Genomic DNA, 13,082 nt, shown 5'->3' with positions numbered 1-13,082 from the left:
TTCGAGGGGACTCCCTCTTCGTCAGGTGAATGGAGAGCTCTGGCCTCGGACAGAGCATATAAAGCAGACAGTTTAGAGATTACTGATTAGTAATCTCTAAATTAATTAATTACTAATTACTAAATTAATTACTAATCAGTAATCTCCATTCACCTGACGAAGAGGGAGTCCCTTCGAAAGCTTGTGAGTTTACTATCAAGTAAATCGGTTGGACTAAAACCTGGTGTTGTCAGACTTTTTAACTGTGTTTACCCCAGTCCAACGCCGGCACAGCCACATCATGACTGGGTCAAAATACACTGAATCTTCTGCATTGAACATAACTGAGACAAAGACTAAGTTCTGGCTCTAGATTGAATATCTACGTAAGATTAGCGATGGCAGATGTGACTAGTGACTTAAATAATATCTGAAACTGGAAGTCCAAAAACTTCAGCATGAGTCCAGTGGGGGGTGTTACATTCCATGGATGCAGCAGGAGGAGAGGAGAGGAAGATATCCTTTTTTTGCCCACAACGTGGGTATGGTGGAGGATACTCAAATCAGCTGGCTGAACAGAAAAAGAGTGGGCTAGATCGAAAGTAGAAGTTCAATAGTCAGAAGAATCATTCAGTACAGTTAAAAAGATAGTTAAGCACAAGCATTGGAAACATAAATCCAACAACCTAACCGGAGCTAATAAAAACAGAAGGGGAAAAAAAATGGATGAGTAGAGAACATTGACATGCGAACTAAGGGAGGATTAAAAAAATGATAATTCCAACATCCCTTGTAAGGCTATGATGACATTAATGAATGAGAAAATAGGATATAGGTATTGCATAAATCTATTAAAGTAATTTTTATATATTAAGTATAAAAGTGGGCCCTCTGTAGCACTTCCCTTTCTCATTAAAAACAACGGAACAGTGAATGAGAAAACTATTAATGCGGAACATTCTGGCCCTCCTAGTGTTCACTGTATTGTAATAAGTAGATGCAGAAGTGTATCATAAAACAGCTTTACATTAGATAAAGTGAAGACACCACACAAAAGCAACAATATCCAGTCATCGTAGTTACTAACTGCTGAAGGAGCATTTCCACTTGAAAAGAAATACCCTATTTTATTCAAAAATTGCCAATTTCCATAATTTGCCTTTTCAAAGAAAAAAAGCTCAATCCTTCAATTATGTAGCTAAAAGAAAAACACACTGAAGTAGAGCTGGTATACAGCATTTAACAGCACAGGCCATTTAATCCTATCTAGATTACTGAATTGTCATCTTAAAAATTACCTTCCAGAATGGTTATGTACTTTAGCTTGAATTTTAAAGCAAGAACCAGTGCATATGTGCCAAATATCAGGATGTCTTATGTATTAAACAGGGAAGACCCTAGAGAGATAAACTTTAGTAAACTATTTCTGTAAAAAGTCTTCATTTTTCAGAGCTGTAACAAGCCAATCTTTATCTTGCTCATCATCCGAATCACTCATATCACTGGTGTCAGCTGCTAACAGTCGTGAGTAGTTTAACCTCTTCTGCCGAGGAATTTTAGATTGTGCAATGAGGAACACCACTGCCCAAAGCATAGCAGTAGCAGAACATGCTTGGTAAAGCCTTTCTATGCCAAAACTATTCACAATGAAGCCACTGCAAAAACTGCCAAAACTCGCACCTAGACCAAAGGATAACCCATGGTAGATTTTATGCAGTGTTCTTTCAATACCAGGGGTAGCTAGATCATTACATTGACTCCAAACAGCCCACCACAAGGCACCATTGCTAAAAGCATTCAAGACTTGAATAGGCAACGCTGCCCAAGAGGACCAGAGGAATGAATAGTAGAGCAGCTGAGCCGCAAGGCAAATTAATCCAAATACCACTGTGCCAGAGAGCGTAAGGATCCTTAACACTCTGTCCTTGAAAAGAAAAAGTACAGCTTCAACTATAAAGCCAATTGCAATTGCAGTGCCCATAAAAGCCTCACTGCTCCCTTTGTTCTGCATTTGCCAGAAGAGGAAGTTGTTTATTGTAGATCCAATAGCTCCTGTAACGAAGACAGTGATTACGTACAAGATAGCCCGTCCATCACTTCCCAACAGGTGCAATCCTTTGATAGCATGGTTTACCATGTCAGTTTTTTTAGCTGTATGAATTGGATAGAACACACTAACAAGAAGCGTCAACGTTATCAGCGCCGCATAGCTATAAAAGTGTACGGCAATTCTAGAAGTATGTGCATTGAGGAAACAATTCAGCCTGTCCACGAGGATGCCTATACTAAAAGCTGCTCCAGCTCTGCCTATGTAACCCCAAATCCACTGTTTGCCATAACGATCAACAGAGTCAACAAAGTCCAAGTAGTCATACAGCCCATCATCTGCAACCCAATCCAGAGCTGATGCTAAAACCTCCCATAAAGATATAGCTAGTAAAATAAGCACAAATGTCTGGTGCTGGTTATCCAGAATTTTGAAACTGTGATTAGGCTCAGTTTTGATATGCTGCTTTTCCTTTCTGTCATCAGAGCCAGTCTCCAAAGCAATATTCCTTTTCATGACATGACTCTTTACTGTACTTGGGTAAACAGCTGACCTTTTGTTTCTCTCTACAGGAAGATGCTTGGCAACTTTACCCGAAGTTCTTGCCTGGGCAGAGTCTTTAATCAGCGGAAGTAGATGCCGCTTTGAATGACTGTCATTGGCATTGTGTGTGCTACCCACATCTTCTGATAAAGTTGAGACTTTGGAATTTGCAGTAGTACTTGGCTCAGTCTTGTTTGGAGGTTTGGTTGCAATAGATGGCTCAGTAGTGGTCAAAAACTGGAGGTTCTCTTTCATTTTAGTATGGAGTGTTGAACTAGGATGGCTTGTTGAAATGCCATTCACTACTTTTGGAGGAACTGTATGTGCAATTTTATTCACCTGAAAATCAACAACATGGTCTTTGTCTTCAGGTCTGATATTTTGATTCCAACTGTTTTTTGCATACATACTATCATTACAGAATTTGTATTCTATTTCCTTATCAACAGCTGGAATGAGTGTGAGTAAAAGGCCTGCTCCTATTGATGACAACAGGGCACCAAGTACAAGAATTCTTCTTTTGTTATGGCGTCCAGCACAGTAAGACCAAAATGGAGTACAAAGCAGTGAAATAAAATATTTTGCCCCCATGACAATGCCGACAAATGGCGCAGTTAATCCAAGCTGTCTGAAGTATATGGTAAGGAATGGAATTACACAGGCTGTTGCTGCACAGTGAAGGAAGTGGTAGAGACTGGCAAGAGCCAGTGCTTTGCTGACATTCCACTGTTTATTTCTCTTCATGGTTTTTGGGTTCACCTTCCAGCAAACATTCCCAGTCAGCAATCTGAAAAACAAACAAACTTTCATTAGACAACAAAGTGCATTTACTACAAGGTTTGTGTGAAGAATATAACTTTCAGATTACACAAGTAATATTGAAGTGTGAAAAGCCTGTCTTACAAAGATGTTAAAGCCTTCTTGGCACACTATATTTGGATAGCATCAACTCCCAGTTTCTTTTTTCCACAACTAGTTGTACCCTTGAACCTTTCACCCCGCATCCTCTATTGCCAAATGAGAGTAGATTATTAGCACTGTTGCGAGCCCAGCTGATGTTACTAGTCAAGTAACATTGAGGAACACAGCTTGATGAATCCTAATTTTTATTTTGTGTTTAGAAACATGGAGGGTGGTTACACAACAGAGTCACAGAAATCAGCTGATGATCATTTATCAAAAGAACACATTTATTAAAGAAAAGATGAATTATAATACATTATTCCTTTACAGATATACACAGATTCCTAAGGATAACACAAATCACAACATCTATCATATACTCTACACACAATCCATGTAAATGAACAGGTAGTCTGTGGTCAGACACACCAAGCTCTGAAACCAAGTGACAGATGTCACCCAAAACAAATTCTAAAGATATCCATCAGCTTCCCCAGATGCATCTTGCACTGTGAGCCAACTGGTCTCACTGAAATTCAAAATTTCACACAAAGATTTCCAATCTCTGCTCTCAAACATGTATAATTATATAACAGCATGTAATTATATAGAACAGCATAATTAAGGATTCCATGCACCCCAGACATTCTCTCTTCCACGTTCTTCCATCAGGAAAAAGATACGAAAGTCTAAGGTCACATACCAACCGACTCAAGAACAGCTTCTTCCCTGCTGCCATCAGACTTTTGAATAGACTTACTTCACATTAAGTTGATCTTTCTCTACACCTTCACTATGACTGAAGCAATACATTCTGCATTCTCTCGTTTTCTCCTCCATGAACAGTATGTTTTGTCAGTATAGCACGCAAGAAACAATACTTTTCGTTGTATATCAATACATGTGACAATAATAAATCAAATCAAAATGTCATGGAATCTCTGGTCAAACAATGCTTTCTTGTTGGGTGTCCTCTTTCAAGGATCCACCTTCAGGGATTCAGCCTCTGCTTCCAGTGTTCATCTCCCGAGTGCCATGCACATTGAAACCCTGCCTTCCACACAATCTCTCTGATACTCGGCTATGCCAACAGAACACCACTGCCCCACAGGCCCATAATAAGATCATCTCCTCAGATGATCTAGCTTTTCACAAGCCATATTATTCCAGGTCTGCACCCTGCAGCCTTGTCTTTTAACTTGAAGCTTCGGCTACTCAACTTCACTGAACAGGATCTTTTTCCAAATTACTGTTCTTTTCTTTGGACTAGAAGGTCCTACTGGGACTTCCTTCTATCTCCCCCTGGTTTTGGGGCATCTTTCTGTCCCTTTTTATTTATCCAGCAGTATCTGTGGAATTCTGGTTCCAATTGAACTGATCTGCTTTTGCTGTCTCTTTGGGCCCCTGGTTGCCAGGTTCACTACTTTAAGGGTTATAAATCTTCATTAAAATCAAACTAAAACTCACATTTCCTTAATACATAACTGCAGAAATATAAATTAAGCTTAAATTTAAAGCTGAACCTTAAAACAATAGCTTATGCCCAACAAATACAAGTCACCTAAAACTATATCTATTTCCTAACATCCACAAATATAATGTTTTAAAATTATTTCTATTTCCTAAAGTACTATGACCAAGACCATTTATTCAATTGTTTTCCATGTTCTTCTCAAAGCAAAACCTCCTCCAGACTCCCCTGACCTAGACTACTGGTTTCTCCAATTCCTTTCCACTATGTTAATGCAGCCTTCACAAGCTCGTCTGAAAGATTACTACATTTCACTTGACCCCCTCCCATTCTCAATTTAAAATATCATCCCTTTCCTCAAAAAAGGCCAGCATGTACTATTCTGTCCTTACAAGATCACCCCCAGCTTCTCCCACGTGTTCACTGGGATCTTGTCAATCAGTTTTCTGCCTCTATCACAGCACTACAATGGGCTTCAATAAAGTAATCTATGATTGGTGATAGACAAAACACCAATATTCATTACAAGCCCACCAACTCCCATAGCTATCTCAGCTACTGCTTCTCATACACTGCTTCCTGTAAGGATTCCATCCCCTTCTCCAGTTTCATTGCACCTGTGCAGATGATGCCGCCTTTGAAAATGCCTCTTCTGACAAATCTGCCTTTCTCCTTAATCACTCAGCAAGCCTGACACCAACCTTCCTGGCACTTGCCATTTTAACTCAGCTTCCTTGCTCTCATTCCCATATGTCCTTCCTTGGCCTGCTGCAATGTTCCAGTGAAGCCCAATGTCGACTGGAGGAAGAACACCTCATCTTCTGATTAAGCACTTAAAGTTTATTTTATTAGTGACACAAGTAGGCTTACATTAACACTGCAATGACATTACTGTGAAAATCCCCTACAGTCACCACACTCCAGCACCTGTTCAGATACACAGAAAATTTAGCATGGCCAAGGTAGCACCCAAACACGGAGGACGTGCAGACTCTGCACAGGCAGTGACTCAAGGCGAGAATCAAACCCAGCTCTGCATGCTGTGAAACAGCAGTGCTTACTACTGTGCCATCACGCTACCATGTTTACAATCTTCTGGACTCAACACTGAGTTCAACAATTTTAGACTGTGACCTTTCTCCTTCGTCTTGACATCTTTTTAAAATCCAAAAGTTTTTGTCACAACTTCCTCCTCACTCCATCTGTCACTTGTTTTGTTTTATTGTGTTTTCAGAGTACAGGCTTTTGTTCTCCCATTGAAACATTCTGCCATCTTTCTTTTGCCACTACCAGCACCTTGATTAATCCTTCACACTGCCAGTAATGCTTTCGCTTGTCTCATGCCCTACACATCTTTGTTGCAATCTCTCCGAGCTCTCACCTGTCACTGACCTCTGTTCCAGCTACTCCATCCCCTTATCCATTGTATCATCCATCACATTCCTCCCGCTCCTTAGATTTGAAGAGTCCTACAGACTCAAAATGTTAACTGTTTTTCTCTCTCCACAGATGCTGCCAGACCCACTAAGCATTTCCTGTTTAATTTCAAATTTCCAGCTTCCACCATATATGGCTTTTATTAATGCGACTGTGCTGTTATCATACCGTCTCAACCAACCTGCACCATTTATCAAAGTTGACCATAGCTTTGTCATTCAATGCACATGCCCACCATATTTCCTGCATCTTCCAACTCCATATTCCTCTCCATCTATTATTTGTGGCAAAAAACTGCAGCAGGCGACGGTGCAGAGGGACCTCGGGGTCCTTGTGCATGAGTCGCAAAAACCCAGCCTGCAGGTGCAGCAGGTGGTCAGGAAGGCTAATGGGATGCTGCCTTCATAACAAGGGGGATTGAATATAAAATAGGGAGGTCTTGCTGCAGCTGTATAGGGCATTGGTGAGGCCGCAGCTGGAGTACTGTGTGCAGTTTTGGTCGCCGCACTTACGCAAGGATATTTTGGCCTTGGAGGGAGTGCAGAGGAGGTTTACTAGGCTGATTCCAGAGTTGAGGGGGTTGAGCTATGAGGAGAGGCTGAATAAACTAAGCTTGTACTCGTTAGAGTTTAGAAGAATGAGGGGAGATCTCATTGAGACGTATAAGATGATGAATGGGATAGCTAGGATAGAGGTGGAGAGACTCTTCCCGCTCAGAAAGGACAGTAGGACTAGGGGGCACAGCCTCAAGATGGGGGGGGGGGGGGGGGGTTTAGAACGGAGTTGAGGAGGAACTTCTTCACTCAAAGGGTGGTGAATCTCTGGAATTCTCTGCCCGTTGAAGTGGTGGAGGCTGCCTCACTAAATATTTTTAAGACGCGGGTTGATGGGTTTTTGATAAGCGAGGGGATTAAGGGTTATGGGGAGAGGGCGGGAATGTGGAACTGAGCCACGACAGATCAGCCATGATTTTACTGAATGGCGGGGTAGGCTCGAAGGGCTACATGGCCTACTCCTGCTCCTATTTCTTATGTTCTTATGTTAAGTTCTTATCTCCACGTCACAGCATCAGCCAACCCCATTTGTCACTGAAATCCTCATTTAAATTTCAGCACCTCCAGTCTAAACTAATCCAATGTTTCCCTGGTTAATCTTTTGATTTATTATTGTTACGTGTATTGATATAAAGTTAAAAGTATTGTTTCTTGCACGCTCTACAGACAAAACATATCATTCCTAGAGAAGGAAAAAGTGCAGATCCTTTCTGTACGGCTCAGCTCAGCCAGAACTTTACTGCCCTTATCCCACCCTGCACCTTCCTTCTCAGTCCGTTTACGCTGGCTCACCCTCACGATTTCATCCCTCCCCATCTTTGTAACTTCCACCAAAGCACTCGTCCCTCCTCTTGCCCAACAACCTGTGGCCCTGCCCTTGGCCTCTCCTGTTTCTCAGGCCCTCCTTTCAAACCAAACTCTCGGTCAGCACTCTGTCAATAGCTCCTTTGGCTTCTTGACACCGATCTCTGGGATGGTCCAGGCGCGACACAAATGCAGCTTCGTTGTTGGGGTATTGAGGGTCACCTACCGAGCTAGCGTTTGAAATGTGGACTCTCAGAAAAGCCAGTGAACAAATTGTTAATCCCCGTCACTCGGCTTCAGCTGAGAAAACATTCCCACCATCAAGCTTCATCCCCGATCCACTCCGCTGCCACACCGGGGCCTAGCTCAGCCTCACCAAACCGGCCAAGTGCACTCGCTACTGGGCCAGGGGAACCGGGCGCCGCCACACGGAAACTGTCAGAGGCCTAGGGCCCGTCAATCACGCCAACTGCCCAATCAGTCAGCGCCTCTCCGGGCACGTGATTCACAGCCCCCCCCCCCGGCTGCCCACCTGACACATCCAGCTCCACCCCTTTGGCGACACAGGTGAGCCGAAACTGGCTGCGTCGCCATTCACGTGATCCGATCCCCGGCCTTTTGTGGCTGACCTCAGCTGACACTGCCCCACATGCCTACCACGTGACCCTTCCAACACTCTCAAGGTTTTGGTTTATCTTTGGGAGAATGGCTAACGGTCCTTGTTGCTGGTGTCCGGCGAAGCCCGCTGCTCATAGGCTGGGAGGACCGGCGGCTGAGAGGGGAATAAAACCTCCCTGAGCAGCACCATCTGCTGCCTCCCAGTACAATAGCACCTTCCAGCTGTGGTCTATCAGCTCAGCTGTTCGGTGGCGATTGAGGTTAGAGTTTGCCCTGTTGACAATTCTGACAGTAAGAAGTCTCACAACACCAGGTTAAAGTCCAACAGGTTTATTTGGTAGCAAACGCCACAAGCTTTCGGGGCTTTGCCCCGAAATTACAACAGTGCTCCTCAAAATCCAGCATGGTGCGGTGATAATACTGACACCAGTTCTAGGATGAGATGAACTGTTATTGTCAGGTAGATTGTAATCACCACACCATGCTGGATTTTGAGGAGCACTGTTGTAATTTCAGGGCAAAGCCCCGAAAGCTTGTGGCATTTGCTACCAAATAAACCTGTTGGACTTTAACCTGGTGTTGTGAGATTTCTTACCGTCGATTTCCCACTCAGCACAGTGGTAGTCATATCACCATGAAGTATTGCAGATTGTGATGAAGTTTCATGGGCATCCAAATGTCTGGAACACAATCTACACAGGCTTGTGATTTATGACATGCTGTGGTCAGGTTGATGAATACAATGAAGTGTTCCTGAGTATTGTTCTCAACATCTTCTTTAAATCTGTCTAGAAACGAGCTGAAAGTCAAAATTCCTGAAAAATCTAGTACAATGGATTGGATACAGTGTCTGGATGGCCAACAAAAGTCTTCCCTGCCAGGTCCTGTTCTCTCAGGTGGCTAGGAATTCAGGAGAGATCAAAGAAAATGATTCAAAGACATTCTGAAGCTCAAATTGAAGTGTAGCAACATTGGCATGAACGAATGGGAAGAACTCGCTACCAATAATTCGGAATAGCGATAAAAGGAATCAGATGCTGTATTCGGATACCACTACCTTGTAGGACAACCTGCACCATGTCCCGAAAGATCTGCAGTCAAGAGATGGCTTGTTCAGTCACTTGAAGACCCATGGTTGCAACTGGCAGTCCCAAGTGGACATCATCTTCAAATCGAGAGACAGCGACGAGGATTGAGGAAAGGTCACTGAGCCGAAACATTCACTCAGCCTTTCTCTCCCTAAACATGCTGCTGAATAGTTCTATAATTTTTGTTTTTTAGGTGATTAAGCAAAGATGTGCTAGCAACTCCAACTTGAACATAACTTGTATTTATAGAGTAGCTTCAATACAATCCAAAGAAGTGTCACAGGAGCATTATGATAAAAAATTTGATCCTAAACTTCATTAGGCAATGTTAAGGTCATAGATCAAAAGCTTAGTTAAAGAGATAGGTTTTAAGGAGAAAAAAGAGGGAGAGCTATTTAGGGAGAGATATTTAGGGAGGGAATTCCAGAGCTGAAGGCCTTGGCAGTTGAGGGCAAGTGACTAATGCTGGATTGGTTTACAATCGGGGATGCTCAAAAGACCAGAATTGGAGGAGCAGTTATGTTGGAGGGTGGAGGGGTAGCAGAAGCTAACAGAGATGAGGAGTGATGTTATGGAAGAATCAGAAATCAAGTATCAGCATTTCCCTAATTAATAGCATTGTCGTCTCTATGGTAGACAGGGGTGCAACAAAGACCAGTTCTACAGACCGACCACAAAAATCAAGCAGGAATTCCAGTGGAGCACCGATAGACTGTGGAGATGCTTTTTTGCATACAAGACATTAAATTGAGATGCCATCTGTTTATCATTTCTCACTGTGATAACACAGGCTGACACCCTCGCTTTCATTAATAACCCAGTCTAACCCTCTCTCCCTTTGTAAGAACAGTGCGATAAATTCCTCTTTAATTACCCTGTCATTTCACTGTATTTTACTACATGAGACAATAAATCAATCAAAACCCAACCCCCCCATCACTATGCCACTCTGATCCACCCTCTCATCCACCCTCTCTCCAACAGCCCCCCTCTCATCCACCCTCTCTTCTCCAATAGTCCCCTCTCATCCCTTTCCAATAACACCGTCTAACCCCTCCCTCTCTAATAGCCACATCTTACCCTCTCCCTAATAGTCTTGTCTAACCCCTCATTCTCTCTCACTAATAATCCAGTCTGACTCCCCCCTTCTCTCTAATAACACAGTCCAACCCCCTCATTTTCACTCACTGTATCTAATAAATAAGTCTAACTCCCCCTTTTCCCCTGATAACCCACACAAATTCCCACCTAATAACCCAGTCTGGCACCCTCATACTCTCCTAATAACCAAGACTACTCTCTTTCTCGCTAATAATCCAGTTTAAAACCCATTCTCTCTCTGATAACTCAGTCTAACCCCATCCCCCCTTTAATTCTCCCTAATAACCCAGCCGCCCCGCCGCCCCTCCCCCACCACTTCGCCCCGCCCCCCGCCAACCAGCCGCCCCTCCCCCACCACTTCGCCCCGCCCCGCCACCACTTCGCCCCGCCCCCCGCCAACCAGCCGCCCCGCCGCCCCTCCCCCACCACTTCGCCCCGCCCCGCCACCACTTCGCCCCGCCTACCAGCCGCCCCAGCCCCGCCCCACCCCCCCCCCCGCCACCCCAGCCCCGCCCGGCCCACCTAACCTGCTCCCCCAAGCCGGCCCCCTTCAATCTGCCCCCCGCTTGGCCTCCCTGCCCCTCCCCCCACATCTATTAGTTCTCTCTCAGCCCCTCCCCTATCTATTAGTTCTCTCTCAGCCTTTTACCCAGCCTGGTCGCCATAGAGACAGCGGAGCTGCAGGCGCGTTGCCTTGGAGACGGGCCTTACTCTGTTGTATCAGCCTCAGGTTTCAGTCGGGAAGATGGGGACTCGGACTCCCTCTAAGAGCTCCCGGAGGGACGGCGGCTTGAAGACCCCGCCTGGTAAGAGCGAGCGGGAATCCGGCGCCCGGGGGACTGGGGTGGCCCGGGACAGAGATCTCCCCCTGGCCGGTGAGTACACAGATGGAACCAGGACAGCGGAACTGGAATCCGCCCAACGCCCCCAGGGGTTAGGGCTTCCTTTGGACAGGGATCTGTCCCCAGGAATGGGGATAGAGATTGGTCTTGGTCAGGCATTTCCCCTCGGGGACATTGGATAGGGGTTGCCACAGGGCAGGGATCTCCCTTTGGGGGTGGCTGGGGTTAGGGGTCGCTCCAGGACAAGAATTCATCCCAGCTGACAAGGAAGGCGTAAAGTTCCATCTATCCATCAGACAACACCGTACAGATCACCTTTAATAAACATCACAGAAGCCTCTCACATGAACTTCATCCAACAATCTTGGACACTGAGCCAGAAAAGGAGACATCGGGTTAGAACTGTCGTAAGTCAGGACACCAGCTGGGTTTTGGACGACCAGCCCATCAAGTCTGCTGAGCCATTTAATATGATCATGGCTGATCGGAAACTTCAATGCCTCTTACACACACTACCCCCATAACCTATTATGTTATGAACTAGTCTGGTGAACCTTTGTTGCACACCCTCTATGTCAATAATGCCCTTTCTGTGAGCTAAGGGGACCAAAACTACACACTACAAATGCGATCTAACCAAGCTCCTATATAATTGAAGCAAAACCTCTCTACTCTTGTGGTCAAATCATCTTGTGATAAAGGCTAACATTTCATTAGCCTGCCCAGTAGCTTGCTAGCCTGTTAGCCTTCAGTGACTTGTGGACAAGGACACCCAGGTCCCTTTGTACATCTACACGTTTGAATGTCTTATCTTTCAGGAGAAAGTCTACACATCAGTTCCTTCTACCAAGGTGGAATACCTCACATTTTTCCTCATTATATTCCTTCTGTCATGTTCTTGCTCACTGTTTGTCCAAATCCTCCTGTAGTCATTTGACATCTTCCTCAGAATCTACACACTCCCACCTAGTCTTGTATCTATCATCCATAACCTTGGAAATATTACATTTGATCCCCACATCCAAATCAGTGAGGTGAGATTGGCAGGTTTGGGCAATGTGGAAATAGGCGATCTTGCTGATGATGATAATATGAGATTGGAAGTTCACCTCAAGATCAAATGCCAAGGGGGTTGCGACAAACTGACTTAATCTCAAACTATTGCCAGGCGGAGTGATGGAGTTAGCAGCTGGTGCAGAGAGTTTGGAGTGGGGACTGAAAAAAGCAGCTTTTGCCTTCCCAATGTGAAAACTAATGCTACACCTTTGACTAATGCTACCAAGGGGGTGTATATGGATGAGACAAAGGGGCTAAGAATAGGGCCTGTGAGACATCAAAGGCAGAAGTATGGGAGCAGGAAGAGAAACCATTGCAAGTGATTCTTCCAGCTATGATTAGATAGATAAGAATGGAATCAAATGAGAGCAGTTCCATCCAGCTGGACAAGGTCTTGGGGACGGATAGTGTCATCAACTGTATCAAAGTCTGCAGACAGGTCAAAAAGGATGAGGAGGGCAAGTTTTTACCTTTATCACAGCTAGAGGAGATCATTTGTCACTTTGGTAAGAGCTGTTTCATTAGAGTCAGTGGAGGGATTCAAACATGGAGTTCTGGGAAAGATGGGTTGGATTTAGGAGGCAACAACATGTTCAAGGAGGGGCGGCACTGCTGCATCACAGCGCCAGGGACCCAGGT

At 44.6% G+C, this 13,082-nt stretch overlaps 2 protein-coding genes across 2 annotated transcripts in view; one reads left to right on the top strand and one right to left on the bottom strand.

The window, feature by feature from the left end:
- Positions 1-247: 247 nt before the first annotated feature.
- mfsd6l (major facilitator superfamily domain containing 6-like) lies at positions 248-8,142 on the bottom strand. Its single transcript, XM_080208996.1, has 2 exons — positions 7,965-8,142; positions 248-3,356 (listed from the first exon to the last, which is right to left on the bottom strand). Exon 2 carries the CDS (start codon positions 3,311-3,313, stop codon positions 1,400-1,402), a length of 1,914 nt encoding a protein of 637 aa, XP_080065122.1. The 5' UTR covers positions 3,314-3,356; positions 7,965-8,142; the 3' UTR covers positions 248-1,399.
- Positions 8,143-11,167: 3,025 nt separating this feature from the next.
- Positions 11,168-13,082, top strand: part of mycbpap (mycbp associated protein) — an 81,570-nt gene continuing 79,655 nt past the window's right edge. The window contains exon 1 of the mRNA XM_080208995.1: positions 11,168-11,420. Coding sequence (XP_080065121.1) covers positions 11,291-11,420 — 130 coding nt within the window. The 5' untranslated portion in view covers positions 11,168-11,290. The remainder of the gene's footprint in view (positions 11,421-13,082) is intronic.

This window comes from Carcharhinus amblyrhynchos, chromosome 21 (assembly GCF_965287045.1).
Source record: "Carcharhinus amblyrhynchos chromosome 21, sCarAmb.v2.hapA, whole genome shotgun sequence".
NCBI classification, from domain to species: domain Eukaryota; kingdom Metazoa; phylum Chordata; class Chondrichthyes; order Carcharhiniformes; family Carcharhinidae; genus Carcharhinus; species Carcharhinus amblyrhynchos.
The sequence above is the reverse complement of the archived record's forward strand: the minus strand, read 5'-3'. Positions and strand labels throughout refer to the sequence as shown.